The 17,040-nt window shown below is 39.3% G+C and overlaps 1 protein-coding gene across 1 annotated transcript in view; it reads right to left on the bottom strand.

Annotated features, from left to right (window-relative positions):
- Window positions 1-1,684: 1,684 nt before the first annotated feature.
- Window positions 1,685-17,040, bottom strand: part of prpf8 (pre-mRNA processing factor 8) — a 46,968-nt gene continuing 31,612 nt past the window's right edge. The window contains exons 32-42 of the mRNA XM_078224926.1: window positions 16,484-16,721; window positions 16,180-16,308; window positions 15,712-15,825; window positions 15,115-15,288; window positions 12,964-13,157; window positions 11,842-12,081; window positions 7,352-7,493; window positions 6,415-6,555; window positions 5,917-6,056; window positions 4,027-4,229; window positions 1,685-2,170 (exon numbers count right to left, since the gene is read on the bottom strand). Coding sequence (XP_078081052.1) covers window positions 2,016-2,170; window positions 4,027-4,229; window positions 5,917-6,056; window positions 6,415-6,555; window positions 7,352-7,493; window positions 11,842-12,081; window positions 12,964-13,157; window positions 15,115-15,288; window positions 15,712-15,825; window positions 16,180-16,308; window positions 16,484-16,721 — 1,870 coding nt within the window. The 3' untranslated portion in view covers window positions 1,685-2,015. The remainder of the gene's footprint in view (window positions 2,171-4,026; window positions 4,230-5,916; window positions 6,057-6,414; window positions 6,556-7,351; window positions 7,494-11,841; window positions 12,082-12,963; window positions 13,158-15,114; window positions 15,289-15,711; window positions 15,826-16,179; window positions 16,309-16,483; window positions 16,722-17,040) is intronic.

Genomic DNA, 17,040 nt, shown 5'->3' on the forward strand with positions numbered 1-17,040 from the left:
TGGGCCTCGGATACTACTAATTTCCAGTTACTTTTATTTGCAAGTAAATCTGAAATATCAGGAAATTCTAGCTAGAAGTCACACAACTGACATCTGCATCAGTCTCATCCCAACAGAGACCTCCAGATTAATGGATGCTTTGGGAGCGTTAACTTTATGATGCCATCATCTGGTGATCGTTCATGGTCCCATCAGATGCCTTCACACATCATGTGGCCTCGCAGGTAGAGGAGGTGATTAAGAAGGCGTATGGTGTGCTGGCCTTCATCAATCAAGGGATTGAGTTTAGGAGTCAGGAGATAATGATGCAGCTTTATAAGACCCTCGTCATACCCCACTTGGAGTACTGTGCTCAGTTCTGGTTGCCTCATTACAGGAGGGATGTGGATTGAAAGGGTGCAGAGAAGATTTACAAGGATGTTGCCTGGATTGGTTGGTATGCCTTATGACAATAGGTTGAGGGAGCTCGGTCTTTTCTCCTTGGAGAGACGAAGGATGAGAGGTGACCTGATAGAGGTGTACAAGATGTTGAGGTATAGATCGGGTGGATTCTGAGGCTTTTTCCCAGGGCTGAAATGGCTGCTATGAGAGGACCCAGGTTTAAGGTGCTGGGGAGTAGGTACAGAGGAGATGTCAGGGGTAAGTTTTTCACACAGAGGGTGGTGGGTGAGTGGAATCGGCTGCCGTCAGTGGTGGTGGAGGCAAACTCGATAGGGTCTTTTAAGAGACTTCTGGATGATTACATGGGACTTAATGGAATTGAGGGGTTATAGGTAAGCCTATATATAAGCCTAGGTAGGTAGGGACATGACCGGTGCAACTTGTGGGCCGAAGGGCCTGTTTGTGCTGTTTTCTTTTCTTATGTTTTCTATCATGAGATGTCAGAATTGAGAACCTAGATGACCAGGCACTCACAAGCAAGCAGGCACCAGGAGAAATCACTCCAATGCCAAGAGGCTGATACCACAGCACTCTAGCCGAGATATTAACTTGATGCAGCACCAGGTTAGAGTTAAGATTCATAGAAAGGAACCAATGATAGACACTTGCCATAATTATTTATATTCATTGTAAAACCAGTAATAAGTCCAATGTGCATCAGTTTTTTCATGGTTGGAGGTCAGTTTGCATTGGGAAGCAGAACTCTTTCAACAGTTGCTGTCTTAAGCATCAATAAGGGAGCAGTGATGTTTACCGACTTCACTGAAAGACAGTCCCTTGCTGGTCAACATCTCCTATCCTATCCTGTGTGCATCCCTCATTTCCCCTTTTACCTTTATTTTAAAGGACATATGGGAATATCCATACAGAGTCCAACGGTAATGGTTCTATGAAAGAAGCTTGAGAAGTACAAGATTTTCCTGTTGGAAGTGTTGAAAGGAAGCTTGCAGAATTGATTTTTAATTGCACAACTAAGTAGATGGTTCAAGGCCAGTAGAAATTCAAAACCTATCAATCCATCCACTTTCTTGTTTGACATGCTCTGAAGGTACTTATCCCTCTTTTTGACATGCTTCAATTTAACCAGGTACAATTCCTGGAACAGGACCATTAACTCTAATTATCCTGTCATTTTCATACAGCTGGATTTTCTATCAGCACCCAGCTCTTGTCAGAATTGATTGTGCATTTCAGCAGGCATAACCGTCACATTTTATGAGCAGTACTTACCAGCCAGTTCTGGTCATGTTAATCATTTTATTGCATTCTGAAATCCACAACAAATTCCACTTTTAATTATAAAAATTATTTAAGCTTTAATCCCTTCTACAGTGTACACTGCACAACAGAAAATTACAGATATACTAAATGTTTAAAACTGCTCCGTTCTCATGTATAGATGCCATAGTTGCAGGCAATTATTTAACACAAAGCTGCTATGTTTCACAGATATCGCACAAAATTTGGTGTTAACGTATACTACGAACAAATTTTAACAGACCATAAACTGAATTTAAATCCATTTGTTGAATATCAACAGTACAGAAGTTCCATTGTAAGTTTCTCTTTGTTTTCTAGGAGTACATGTCCTCTCTGTCTGCATTGTAGATCTCCCCCTCTTGCAGCGACGCAAAGTTCAAGAAGTGAGATGGTCTGTGAACTTCATGGTAGAACTCTTTAGGGTTGGCCAAATGCAGCTCATATTTCATGTTGGGATCATGGCGAACACCTAATAAAAAAAGTTAAACATTTAATCTAGGAGACAGGCTTCAAGATTTGTCAAAAATAAAAATAATTCCATTTGGTTATGAAAGATAAGTTTGGTATGTTCTTGGCTGAGTTACTGTCTGACCTCGCCAAGGGACATTAGTTAAAATAATAGGTGGATTCTTTCAGGTTTGGAGCGAGGAGTGTCAGATCCAATGCGACCTACATGGCAGTAGATTTAAAGCAGAATTTCTGTCTGTAGTAAAACAAACAATCGTAAAGCGGCACGGTAGCACAGTGGTTAGCACTGCTGCTTCACAGCTCCAGGGACCTGGGTTTGATTCCCGGCTCGGGTCACTGTCTGTGTGGAGTTTGCACATTCTCCCCGTGTCTGCGTGGGTTTCCTCCGGGTGCTCCGGTTTCCTCCCACAGTCCAAAGATGTGCGGGTTAGGTTGATTGGCCATGATAAAATTGTCCCTTAGTTTCCTGAGATGCGTAGGTTAGAGGGATTAGTGGATAAAATATGTAGGGATATGGGGATAGGGCTTGGGTGGGATTGTGGTCGGTGCAGACTCGATGGGCCGAATGGCCTCTTTCTGCACTGTAGCGTTCTATGATTCTATAAAGCGTCAAAACTAATGCTGCTTAACATGTTTCACAATTGTTTTCATTAATATATTGAATAAAACAGACATGCTTGAAAATGTACCTAAAAGTGTAAAATAAAACCTACGGTTTATGCAAATTGTGTTGACAAAATAATCAGATGTTTTAATTGGAAAATCCTAATCAATAGTTACAGGAAAATGGATGTTAATAAAAGTGTTGGGATTTGCATTAAGCTCACTTCTGAGGATCCACCATTTGTCAAATCTGAACATTAAACTGTTTCTCCTGAAGGAAAAAGAAAGCACCACGCACACACTACAGTTATCCAACCTATAGCTCACCATCCACATCCTGCATACATAGATTGCCAATCCCCTCCTTGTCCTGTGCTGCATCAGCCATGTCGCACTGTGCGGAGAAATTTTCACTGAGGTAGGAGACAGCAGCATAAAATGTGGAGGAGAGGGGAGAAAGAAACGATAGGAGCACCACCAGCTGAAGGAGGGAAATCTAGGTGCAGAAAGAACGATAGGGGGAAAGCACCCGAGTGTCGAGGAGAAAAGTGTCAAAAGAATGTAAAGGAAATGAAAACAATAAGAAACTTTGGGCTACCCACACGAATCAGATTTATTACCTGTCGGATATCTGCGACTTGTGTGCTTTTCAATAAGTATTTGACTTGTCTCCAGACAAAAGAAAATTTGGGCATTCTGGGAAACAAGCCCCAAGAGTAGTATAAAAATGTTAGCCTTGGTGATATAATTAAACCAGGAAACTTTGATTTCCCAATCCGAACCCAAGTGGATGACCTTAGTCAGCTGCGTTTCACAAGTTGGTTTTGCTACTCTTAGGTCAAGCACAGGAACCCTGACCAGAGGCTTCAATATTTCTTGTCATCAGTGAGCTTTCCTAGAAATGTATCCATCTGAGGACTGGATGAGACATTGCTATGTACCTTCTTGACCCATACACCTTTAGGCACTCTAGCTCAGGGTCAATAGTTAAATATCACTGGACACCGAATTTTATGGTACTGCGTCCAAGGGAAAAAAAGCACAATACCTTCAGGTAATCAGGAAAGAAAATGGGCAGAAAAAATAAATAAAATAAGGACCGGCTTGTGAACATACTTTTCAAATCAATTTAATATCAAAGAAAGATCTGTGTTACTATATTGTAGCTGAAACTTGGAACTGCTTTGAAATGGCAGATAAGATGATTCGTGCAATGCAACTCCTTTTTTAAAAAATGACGTATAAAGTACTTACCCATGAAGTTATAGTTCCAGGAACTCTGGCCAGGTACCATGAAGAAACCAAGGAATCTATCCGATAACAACATCTGTACTCTTTCATAATGGGACGGCAGGTATCCCTTAGGGTTGTTTCCCTTGTCTGTGTTCTGTCTACCCCATTCATACCCACTTGGAGTAAGTTTGTATGCCGTCAGTGTGCAGGAGCCTGGAGTGAAGCTGAAGAAAAAAAATAATTATATATCACCTGCCATAAGTATGTGTGTAAGTGTTCTCGAACCATGCTGTGATTATCTTGCATTCTAACATTTTCACTGGCCAGTTCTGTTCAGACGACTAGCACCGATCTCTGGGCATCAGCAAGCTTTTCTAATGTTTGTCTTTTAATTATTGATTCTTCACATTTTGCTGCATCTTTAAAAAAATGCCATCTAAACTCAACAACTTTAAAAGTGAAAATAGAAATATAATATTTAGCTTAAATACATAATCAGTCAAGATTTAAATACTATGCCAGTAAACGGGTTACACTTACTCAATTCTGGGATAATTACAATCAATACATTTTTGGTATACAGCTTTTCAAAAGTGATTCCCTCATCATTATTCCATTTTTATTTGCCTTATTAAACCAAACGTGCTCAACTTTATCTGAAAGGTGCACTAGTTATTTTAACATGTAGTTTAAAACGTTTAATATGTAGTAATTCCTAAATACCCCAAATTACTGTGCTCTGCTTGAATAGAAGGGATTAAATGGAATGACCTTTTTGAGCCGCTCCAAATAATACAGAAAATGCCAATTTGTTAATTTTTAATCCATTACAAAGGGATCATTGATATGAATCCAAGATTGTGTTTTGTTACAGACTAATAACTCTAAAATATTACAGTAGAATTTCCTGTGGGGGAATAATGGGAACCCTTTTTGTCAACATCTATTTATATCCAAATTTTCCAATTTCATTAGTGTACACTGAAACCTATAAACAGACTCAAGCAAGTGAAATTCAGTGTAAACAACTGGCACCTGAGGAAAGAGCTAACACACCATGTACTCTTTAAATATCAAAATTATAGTCTCAACCCAATGAACCATCATTCATGAAGGTTAGGCACAGTATGTTTAATCTTAATCTGATTTAATGCATTAAAAAAACAACGTGCAGGACCTTGTATCTCAGATTACAAAATGTTACAATAAAATACTCAAAACGTGAGCTTCCAGTTGCATCTAAAAAATTTTACACCCATTTTGAAGCAGTGTAATTGGATGATATTCGTGAGATACCCTTTAGCCTAGAGTTATAGCCATAAAAATGAGGTGAGCTGTGTGCAGTAGAGGAATTGATGGGTGGGCACGAGTGTGAAAACATTTGATTGCAGCGTAATTACATGCATGCATTGTTTATATCGAGTACTTGCTTTTGCCCCCACTGACTTGTGTCTGAATGCAAATACACAAGGAAATTCGACCTCTATGGGCCATGACCATCGCAGTCCATCATGTAAACCAGCCTCCCATCCACTGACACGGTCTACACTTCCCGCTGCCTTGGAAAAGCAGCCAGCATAAATACGGACCCCATGCATCCTGGACATTCTCTCTTCCACCTTCTTCCATCAGGAAAAAGATACAAAAGTCTGAGATCACGTACCAACTGACTCAAGAACAGCTTCTTCCCTGCTGTCATCAGACTTCTGAATGTGCCTACCTCGCACTAAGGTGATCTTTCTCTACATCCTAGTTATGACTGTAACACTACATTCTGCATCTCTCCTTTTCTTCTCTATGAACGGTATGCTTTGTCTGTATCGCACGCAAGTAACAATACTTTTCCCTGTATATTGTGTGACAATAATAAATCAAATCAAATGACCATTTAAGGAAATTGAGAATTTTTACCTGCATGTTATTATGATAGTTTTCTCTCCATCCCAAGATGGATTGTCAGCCATTACTTTAGCATGGGTGGTGACATCTTGTGGTGACAACTGAGGAGACTCATTAGGTTGAGTGTGAATCCAACCAAGCGGCTCCATTTCCTGAAGAAATAATTTCCAATTAATATTGATATTAATAAAATGCAATACCAGGAACCTTATTCTTTAACTTGTGTAATCACTGATGCCTCCAATAAAAGATTAGAAACAGACTAGATGCCCAGTTATTTGAAAATGTATTTCTACACTAATGTAATTCCAGCAGGAATAGTAAACTTGATATTAAGGAAGAAATCACCCACAAACCTGTATGCAGCTGAGACTTCCCATTTGCACGATAATTTATTGTACACATTATACAGGATATGCTAACATTCAAGTAGTAAAGCTAAATGGAACTCATGCTCATTGTGACTGTATTCTATTATTTACATAATATTTAAGCAACAAAAATCTATACCTTCAGATATTCATGTTGTGGCAGCTGGTTAGGCAGATGAACAGTCTGATGGGTTCCCCATTGTGGTACCATCACAATACATCTGATTTCCTTCACTTGGGGGTTATCCGGAGGACTCACACCATACAGATATCCTGCAATCTACAAAAGGAAACATTTTTTACTGCAGTCACCTCTGCCATATCAGCTAGCTTTTTATTATAGGTTTTTAGGTGAAATTTGAATTTTGCATGAAAATATTTGACAAATAAACTCTACAAATTTGAAAAGAAAAATGTATGAAGGGGGAAAATTGCTATGACTTGATAATGCAGTAAGTTTTCAATTTGGAAATACCAAAAAGCTTTACATATGGTTGATTAATTAATTGGTATTAATCATGTCATGCTTTGATCAGTATTGCACGGAGCCATGCATCTGCTAATGTCTCAGACATCATAATTTGTGGGTAGAAAAAAAAATTCTCACAGAAGCATGTCGCATATGGATGTCATTATTATTTGCTATGGGTGTTGCAGGCGACCTTAACTTTAAACTCGGGTTTACAAAATAGCAATATACCCAGTTTTGGATATTGCTTAAATTCCCATTCATTCCAGGAAATAATGTTTTAACAGAAGCTGTTTATACGGGCCAAGGAGAAAATTTGTGTCTTAATGATTGCTTGAAACCTGATTTGAACTATTGAAAATTTCCAAATTACATGTACAATTTGTACCGCAAACTGAACCGAAAACAAAAAGGATCCGGAAGGTGAAACTTTTAACCTCACGCTGTCCACATTCTCCAATGTTGTAGAGTGCGGTATAAATTGTACATGTAATTTGGGAATTTTCAACAGTTTAAATCAGGTTTCAAGAAATCATTAAAACACAAATTTTCTCCTTGGGCCACACATACAAACCCTACTACCACCACACTCAATTGGGAAAGTTACCTGTGCTCTCAAGTCTGAAATGCAGATAAACTTTTTCAGCACATTCTTGGGCAGAATGTAAGTATAGCCAGTCTCTTTGATATCATCAGAGGAAACATAGATGTGATTGGTACGCAGATGCAGGTTGGCAGCAGATATCGCTCTGTGCAGAATAAAGAAAGCAAATAACAGGAAGCACAAACTGATCCAGCATTCAGTAACTCTGCGACTGTGGAATTTTTCACCTCAACAGCTTTGCCCATTGCAATTACATTGAATAAACACCATGGATTTAAAAGTTGAACTAACAGGTTATGTCAATAAGAACATAAGAACTAGGAGCAGGACTAGGCCATCTGGCCCCTCGAGCCCGCTCCGCCATTCAATAAGATCATGGTTGATCTTTTCGTGGACTCAGCGCCACTTACCCACCTGTTCATCATAACCCTTAATCCCTTTACTGTTCAAAAATGTGTCTATCTTGCCTTAAAAACATTCAATGAGGCAGCATCAACTGCTTCACTGGGCAGGGAATTCCACCGATTCACAACCCTTTGGGTGAAGAAGTTCCTTCTCAACTCAGTCCTAAATCTGCTCCCCCTTATTTTGAGGTCTAGTTTCACCTGCCTGTGGAAACAACTTCCCTGCTTCTATCTTATCTATAGTCCTATATGTTTCTATAAGATCTCCCCTCATTCTTCTGAATTCGAGTATAGACCTAGTCTACTCAGTCTCTCCTCATAAGCCAACCCTCTCAACTCCAGAATCAACCTAGTGAATCTCCTTTATATCCCCTCCAGTGCCAGTATATCCTTTCTCAAGTAAGGAGACCAAAACTGTACACAGTACTCCAGGTGTGGCCTCACCAGCACCTTATACAGCTGCAAAATAACCTCGCTATTTTAAAACTCATTCCTCTAGCAATGAAGGACAAAATTCCACTTGCCTTCTTAATTACCTGCTGCACCTACAAACCAACTTTTTGAGATTCATGCACAAGGACACCGAGGTCCCTTTGCACAGCAGCACGTGGCAATTTTTTACCATTAGAGACAGAGGGTAGTGGTCGAAGGGTCTTTTTCCGGCTGGAGGTCTGTGACCAGTGGTGTTCCGCAGGGCTCTGTACTGGGACCTCTGCTATTTGTGATATATATAAATGATTTGGAAGAAGGTGTAACTGGTGTAATCAGCAAGTTTGCGGATGACACGAAGATGGCTGGACTTGCGGATAGCGAAGAGCATTGTCGGGCAATACAGCAGGATATAAATAGGCTGGAAAATTGGGCGGAGAGGTGGCAGATGGAGTTTAATCCGGATAAATGCGAAGTGATGCATTTTGGAAGAAATAATGTAGGGAGGAATTACACAATAAATGGCAGAGTCATCAGGAGTATAGAAACACAGAGGGACCTAGGTGTGCAAGTCCACAAATCCTTGAAGGTGGCAACACAGGTGGAGAAGGTGGTGAAGAAGGCATATGGTATGCTTGCCTTTATAGGACGGGGTATAGAGTATAAAAGCTGGAGTCTGATGATGCAGCTGTATAGAACGCTGGTTAGGCCACATTTGGAGTACTGCGTCCAGTTTTGGTCGCCGCACTACCAGAAGGACGTGGAGGCGTTAGAGAGAGTGCAGAGAAGGTTTACCAGGATGTTGCCTGGTATGGAGGGTCTTAGCTATGAGGAGAGATTGGGTAGACTGGGGTTGTTCTCCTTGGAAAGACGGAGAATGAGGGGAGATCTAATAGAGGTGTACAAGATTATGAAGGGTATAGATAGGGTGAACAGTGGGAAGCTTTTTCCCAGGTCGGAGGTGACGATCACGAGGGGTCACGGGCTCAAGCTGAGAGGGGCGAAGTATAACTCAGATATCAGAGGGACGTTTTTTACACAGAGGGTGGTGGGGGCAGGCACGCTGACATCGTTTAAGACTTACCTGGATAGTCACACGAGCAGCCTGGGAATGGAGGGATACAAACGATTGGTCTAGTTGGACCAAGGAGCGGCACAGGCTTGGAGGGCCGAAGGGCCTGTTTCCTGTGCTGTACTGTTCTTTGTATTTAAATAATAGTCCATTTTGCTGAAATTCCTACCAAAATGGATGACCTCACATTTGCCAACATTGTACTCCACCTGCCAGATCCTTGCCCACTCACTTAGACTATCTATATCCCTTTGCAGACTTTCAGCGTCCTCTGCACATTTTGCTCTACCACTCATCTTAGTGTCATCTGCGAATTTTGACACACTGCACTTGGTCCCCAACTCCAAATCATCTATGTAAATCGTAAACAATTGCAGTCCCAACACTAATCCCTGAGGCACATCACTCGTCACTGATCGCCAACCAGAAAAACACCCATTTACCCCCACTCTTTGCTTTCTGTAAGTTAACCAATCCTCTATCCATGCTAATACATTACCCATGACATTGTGCACCTTTATCTTATGCAATAGTCTTTGGTGCGGCACCTTGTCAAATGCCTTCTGGAAATCCAGATACACCACATCCACAGGTTCCCCATTGTCCACTGCGCACGTAATGTTCTCAAAGAATTCCACCAAATTAGTCATACATGACCTGTCCTTCATGGACCCATGCCTCGTCTTCCCAATGGGACAATTGATATCCAGATGTCCCGCTATTTCTTCCTTGATTATAGATTCAAGCATTTTCCCTACTACAGAAGTTAAGCTAACCGGCCTACAGTTACCCACCTTTTGTCTATCTCCTTTTTTAAACAGTGGCGTCATATTTGCTGTTTTCCAATCTGTGGGAACCACCCCAGAGTCCAGCGAATTTTGGTAAATTACCACTGGTGCATTTGCTATTTCCCCCACCATCTCTTTTAGTACCCTGGGATGCATTCCATCAGGGCCAGGAGACTTGTCTACTTTTAGCCCCATTAGCATGACCAACACTACCTCTTTAATGATAGTTTCTCGGTCCTCACCTACCATAGCCTTCTTGTCATCAATTTTTGTCATGTTATTTGTGTCTTCCACTGTGAAGACTGACAGAAAATATCTGTTCAATGCCTCAGCCATTTCCTCATTTCCTGTTATCACATCCCCCTTCTCATCCTCTAAAGGACCAATGTTTACTTTAGCCACTCTCTTTCATTTTATATATTTGTATAAACTTTTGCTGTTTTTATATTCTAAGCTTGTTTACTCTGATAATCCATCTTACTTTTCTTTATAGCTTTTATCGTGGCTTTCTGTTGACCGTCAAAGATTTCCCAATCCTCTAATTTCCCATTAATCTTTGCCACTTCGTATGCATTTTCTTTCAATTTGATACCTTCCTTTATTTCCTTAGATATCCATGGCTGATAATTTTTTTTTCTACGGTCCTTCCTTATCACTGGTATATACTTTTGCCGAACACTGTAAAAAATCGCTTTGAAAGCGGTTTTAATCTTCTAATCCAACCATATATGTTTGTCTCTTTAAATTCTCATTGTTCTTTATATCTTGCATTATTTCATACCTTGTACATTTCACCTTGTAGGCAAGATACTGAATTATCTAACCCTAATGATCGCAGCTTCTTAATCGGATGGTTTATAGAAACTCTGAATCCAATCTTGTTTTAAATGTTTAATGCCAGTATTTACAAGTAGTATCTTCTGGTATGGCAAATAGGCCATTGAGCTTTTCTCCATTTATGTCTACTGGCTAGCCTAGTGCATGCGGTTGGCTTAACATTATTTGTTGCATGTCAACAAGTGTTGGGGTCAACAGCACGTATAACCATACTAAGAAGCACATAATTTTAAACTATAATTTGTGATGGGGATAAGTTATTTTATTGTTTAGACTCTGCTCAAAAGATATACTGCAAATTGTGGCACTTTAAACAGAGGATATTAGCTTCCAGCTATCTGCCTCATCTAGTCAATAAAGTGAGAGATATTTGGATCTTAATAGGCAGCTAACGTAAAGAGCAGAGGCAGATATAACTTTCCTACAATCATTTTTAAATTATATATTTCACAATAATTATATGTGGTGGGGAAAGTTAAAAATATTGTGCTGAGAATGCCTCAACTGTGGGCAGACTTGCCACATACCTACATTTGCATATCATACAATCTGTTTTGGCGTGCCACAGAAATTCACCTTCAGATCCCACAGAACTCTGCAGGCCCTATTTAAGATCATGGTTCGTTCCACACTATTACCTGATATCAAGGCGTTATCTACACTCAATAACCTTAAGTGGTTCTTCTCCAACGGAACTGCTTAATTTTCTAATTGGAACTCTATAAGCAACTTCAGAAAGGGTGAATAGCCCAGACTAAAATCTTCAAAAAAAGTGCTATAAACCATAACCTCATGGTGAAGCATAAACTTAACTAAGTTTCAAAATCAACAATGCTTGAAATGCCATTCTCAATCACTTTGGTGACTGCAAATACATTTACTAGTAAATGGGTTAATAAATAATTTGTTTCAAGTTAAACCTTCCAATTTGACACCAAAGTTAATGTTAAAAATAGATCATACCTGACTCTCCATTCAGTTTTGGATGAGAAAGTTTGGGTCTCGTAATTGCTGGTTGTTGAAGTGATGATTTCATCACCGTGCTTGTTTACAGTACGTGTCTGCGTGGCTGTCAGCTGTGACTGCTCTTTGGTCTGCTTTTCAATTTCAGCAATTTGTTGCCTCTGCTGCGAAGGTGCGGAAATCTCCATACCCAAAATAATGTCACGAATCTCAGATTGAGTCAAAGATGCCACATTTACACTTGAATGCAAAATAACAGGTAAATGAAAATACAACACGACTGATGATAAGCAGAAGTTGTTACTGTCAGTTGAAATAAAAGATCATAGTCATACAGTGCAGAAAAGGCCCTTCGGCCCACCGAGTCTGTACTGACAATAACTACCACTAAAAGCGCATAATCCCATTTTCCTGCACTTGTCCCATATCCTTGAATGTTATATTTCAAGTGCTCATCCAAATATTTAAAGTTGTAATGTTTTCGGCCTCCACTACCTTCCTAGGCAGTGCATTTCAGATTTCCACCACCCTCCGAGTGTAAAGGTTTTTTCTCAAATCCCCTCTGAATCTCCTGCCCTTTACCCTAAAAACTATGCCCCTCATGGTTGGCCCCTCAACCAATGGGAACAACTGCTTTCTATTCACCATATCCGTACCCCTCAATCATGTTCCCAATGTGACTATTGCTGAGAAGATCGACATGTTGAAGCTTTTAGTCTTGCACTTATCAGGACGCTTCACAAGAATATCGGTATAAAGGGAAAACAACAATTTGTTCCGTATGAAGAAAGAATGCTGCTTGGCTGGCACGTGGACTCTGATTCACTTCTCAAACAGTATAAATTGTTGTTTTGAAGTGTCCTGATGAGTGGAAGACTAGAAGCTTTGACATGTCTCTCTTTTACCAAATGACTTCTCTATTTAAATTTCTATCGTTTGAGTTAATTTTTTATTTAATAACCAAGTATGATTGCATCATTGACCTCGACAATTATGAAATATCGACCAGATAGACCACTGATACTGCAATTTAACCCATCACCTTAATCATGATCAATCCAACAGGATATGCTGTAAAGATCAGGCAGGTTCATTCTCATTTGCATTGCTATAGTCACTCACTTGTTTTTCTTGCCATAGTCAGCCAGAATGAGATCCTTCAACTGCACTTCCACCTTTATCCATTCCTCATCTGTCAGAGTTGGCCAGATGTGATGAGGTTCTGTTATTGTAGTTTTGTCAGGTTTCAGAATGACCTTTGCACGATCATTGTTCACATGCAGTGCTCGAAGAATTAAAATCAGTCGAGAGAATGCCTAAAAACCAGTGTAGGGAAAGCAAGGGAAAATATATATTTGAGGCTAAACTTTCGTTTTTGAAAATGTACACGATTGCATCTGTAAAAATGTATGATGCAAATTCTTCTAGCTTCCCAATTAATAAGCATTAACCAGCTCATATTATCAGTCACCAAATTAGATTGAATAATCATTTCCACAGAAACAAGTCATGGCAACTAATGTTCTAGATCAGAAACTCTGCCATATTTGTATTCCATTCACCTCATTCTATTTCAAATCTTCCAGCTTAACCACAGTTAGCATTCTAGATCCACTTTTTCTCCAAACTGCATGTTTTCTTTTGAATGGACACTTCTTCTAAACAGAAAGAAAAATCTCCTGTTCCTGTTGCCCTGTGCTAGTAAGCAATGCAGCTGTAACAATATCTGCACATTCATATGGTAGTCTTTAAGCCTCAACTCTTGCAAAGACATATCCAAGTGCTTCTACGGTCATGTATTTATTTGCATGCTAAATCAGGCAAAAATACACTATATACATGAATTTTTGCCAAGTATGCAATAGGTCTCTCATTAATCAGATAACTAATTAAATAAAACCATTTTAATTTTTTTAATATAGTTTCTGCAATAAACTAGATGTGCATCAGAAGAACCACTTACTTAGGTTGCTGAATACTAAAACAGTTCAAGTATTACCAAATTCCTATTGCATTTCTTACACACAAAAACAGTGGATGCTGAACAGAAGGGAAAGAGGAAGGAGGACTCGGAAGAACTACAAATAAAAAGGGGTTTGAAAGGAAGGAGGAAAGGTAGCAAAATCAAAGAGACTCTAAAGGGAGCTTCAAAGGACAAAATTATAATGGAAAAAAAATCAAGCAGATAACTTTATTGGAAGAGGAGTGAGGAATAATTATCAAGTGGGGTGGGAGGGGAGGCTCATTCAACTATGCAAGGCAGGAGAAAATACTAAATTAGAGTGAGGCGAATCCATGGAATAATGTGTAAGTGAGTGCAAGAATTTTGGAATAACAACACTGACATGGCACAGCATGAGACAGTTTAGTCTCAGTTTTGGTGGAGATGGGAAAAAGGTAAGGACGCAGATACACAATGCTGTGCCGATGTTCAGTAAACAGTGGATGTGAAAGAGGAAGCTCAGCACTGAAGAATATGCCATGGAGATATCTGGGAAAGTTGCACATCAAGGTGGTGCCACTTCAGTGCCAGTAGGTGAAACAGTCAAGACAGACACATAATGATACATCTGGTAAAACAAATGCCACCCAATTGTTAAAAAACATAAATCTGTAACGTCCTGGAAACCTATTTTTATTCAATCTAATTCTCTACACCTAAAATACATCGTAAGCACCTGATGAACAGTCAGGTTAATAAAGAAAAACTGAGTTGCTCCAGAATGAAAAAGATATACACCAGATGGGATATACATTACTCTGAAATAAACTCAAATATTCCCTTCAAAAATCCACCATGCAGCACATAGTCTTAGAACATACAACATCCTTCCCCTCACTTCACTGCATATTTAAAGTAGGATTAATGCTTACATTAAGTGAAGCATCTCTTCTGGATTTTAAGATGCAAACAAGCATGTAGTAGACATATAGAAAACAGCTTCTCTCACTAAACTATACAAGTCTAGGCACAATAGACTTTACCAGAACATCTTTCACAAAAAAAGACAAAACTTCAGTACAGGCTTGTCAAGGCTGAACAAATAGGAAATCATTTTTGATTTGTCCACATCTCCTAACCCAATCCCCCCTGCATACTCAAACTGTGGCCATTAGAAAAGTAGTTTCAGAATGTGTTAATTTCTTTAGCACAAGCTGCAGATTATTTTGAAATAATAGGAAGGTAAAAACAGACAAGACACGTATTCACGCGATCCATCAGACCAACTGCATCCACTCCCTATAAAAATATCAAAACGTTATTTTACTTACAGTATAGGAGGAAATGGTCTTCAACCAATCATCATACAGGTTAAAGAGCACCATCTGGGGCTCGGTTGCCTTTAAAATCAAATCCCCAAACTTCTCCACTTTCAGACAAGCCTGGAAAGGCAACTGCAGCTCAGATCCTTTGATCACAATGTTGGGGAAATCCAGCAAATGAACCTAAAGGAAACAAAAATGTCCATTCAAAAATTAATTTTGGCAGGGGACAAATGTTGCTACCAAGGATTTTCAAATGGTTTAAAAATACAAAGCAAGCTGGTTAGACCGGATTTCGACTATATAACTAGCCAATGTTCCACCAGGGCTCAGAGCCAAGTGATCCAAAGGTTGTTTGGACTCTCTTGCCTAAACCATCACTCAACTAGGCTAGGGGTACTAAACTATTCAAGTTAAATAAATTGAGCTTTAGTAGAGAGATGTTTAAGTACATTGCTCAGAATTTGAAAACAGCATGGCAATCTTTAATTCGTCCTTTGTTTTAAATATCAGTCCTCAATGCGGCTAACTATCTACTAGTTCCATTTTTATTCCATTTCAATTTTAAGACAAATTATCTTCCAAACGTAAATAAAGTTTACTCACTTCCAGTGGATCTAACATGCCCTTCCTTGTCACAATGATCTGTTTAGGCTGTTCTTCAACTGGAAGCGATCGGATCAAGGCAGCCACTTCTTCAGCAGTTTTCCATTTTGCCAACTGAATGCAAAAACAACCCATTATTATTTGCACATTCGACACAATAATATTAAGCAACGGCTTAAAATAACCCAAATATGAAAAAGATATTATGAAAGTATTATTAATCTATTTGAAATAAATTTTACCCACAGACCAATAATGGTAAAATTAGCAAAATCCTTAAAATGCCATGGCAAAATTGATTTTAGTTCAGTTCTTTCCTTTCTCCTTGACCAAATGGGACTGAAAAATAATGGACATCACAGCCCTTCTTTCAAAATTGAAAACACCAAGTGTTTTGTTATTGAGACATTTTCTTGGCTATATGCATACAAAATACAGCCTGTGTGAAATACTACATCCGAGTCTTACCTGGCCCAAACGTTTCTGTCCAGCCCAAACTGAAGTGTGGATAATTTTAAGGAACAACTGTCCTGTCCTGGGATTGAAGATGAAAATGGCTCCATTAATGGGCTTTGTTGTCAAGTTACCTTCAAATGTCTATGGAAAGAACACATGCCAGATTATGTACAATTGAAGCAGCACAAGTAACAATTTTTAAAAATGAATTAATTTCTTTATAAGAAAGATCTTTCACATTAAAAATTGCTTTGTACAACCTACATGAACTTAGTCAAAACAGTTATTGGACACTTTTATGGTTGGTATTTCTCACCTTATGAATGGTGACCCGGTACACATTTGTATCATCCACAAACCATATGATTTGGTTGGAGAAGAGTTCACCATAATTCTGCGAGGATAGGTAAGGTTCAGTTGGCTCAGAAGAATACAGCTGTAGGCCCTTTCGAATACGCTCTCTCAACACATACAAAGCAGGGTTAGCCTTCATGATCTTTGCCATAGCCTGCTGGATCAGTGGCTTGGCACCTGGAAACCAGTTACCATAAGCACTGCAAGATTAAAAGGTAACATTTGTAAATTTTTCAAAGAAATACCAGGACAGATATTGGACTCAGAATTTTTCCAAAAAATGCTATTTCATGCAATTTCTGATGAATTTACTGCTTAGTATCACAAGAACTTTGGTGTAGGTCAAAATGTTGTACATATACACATACTATATACAAGTTATATTGAGCAAAATGAATGTATTGCATATTTATCTCAGTGGTTTAGCAGGTCATAAGAAAGAGTAGGCCACGCGACCCATCAAGCCTGGTTCGCCATTCAATAAGATCATGGCTGATCTGATCATGGTCATAATGCCAC

The sequence above is a fragment of the Mustelus asterias genome, chromosome 12, assembly GCF_964213995.1.
Source record: "Mustelus asterias chromosome 12, sMusAst1.hap1.1, whole genome shotgun sequence".
Classification (NCBI taxonomy): domain Eukaryota; kingdom Metazoa; phylum Chordata; class Chondrichthyes; order Carcharhiniformes; family Triakidae; genus Mustelus; species Mustelus asterias.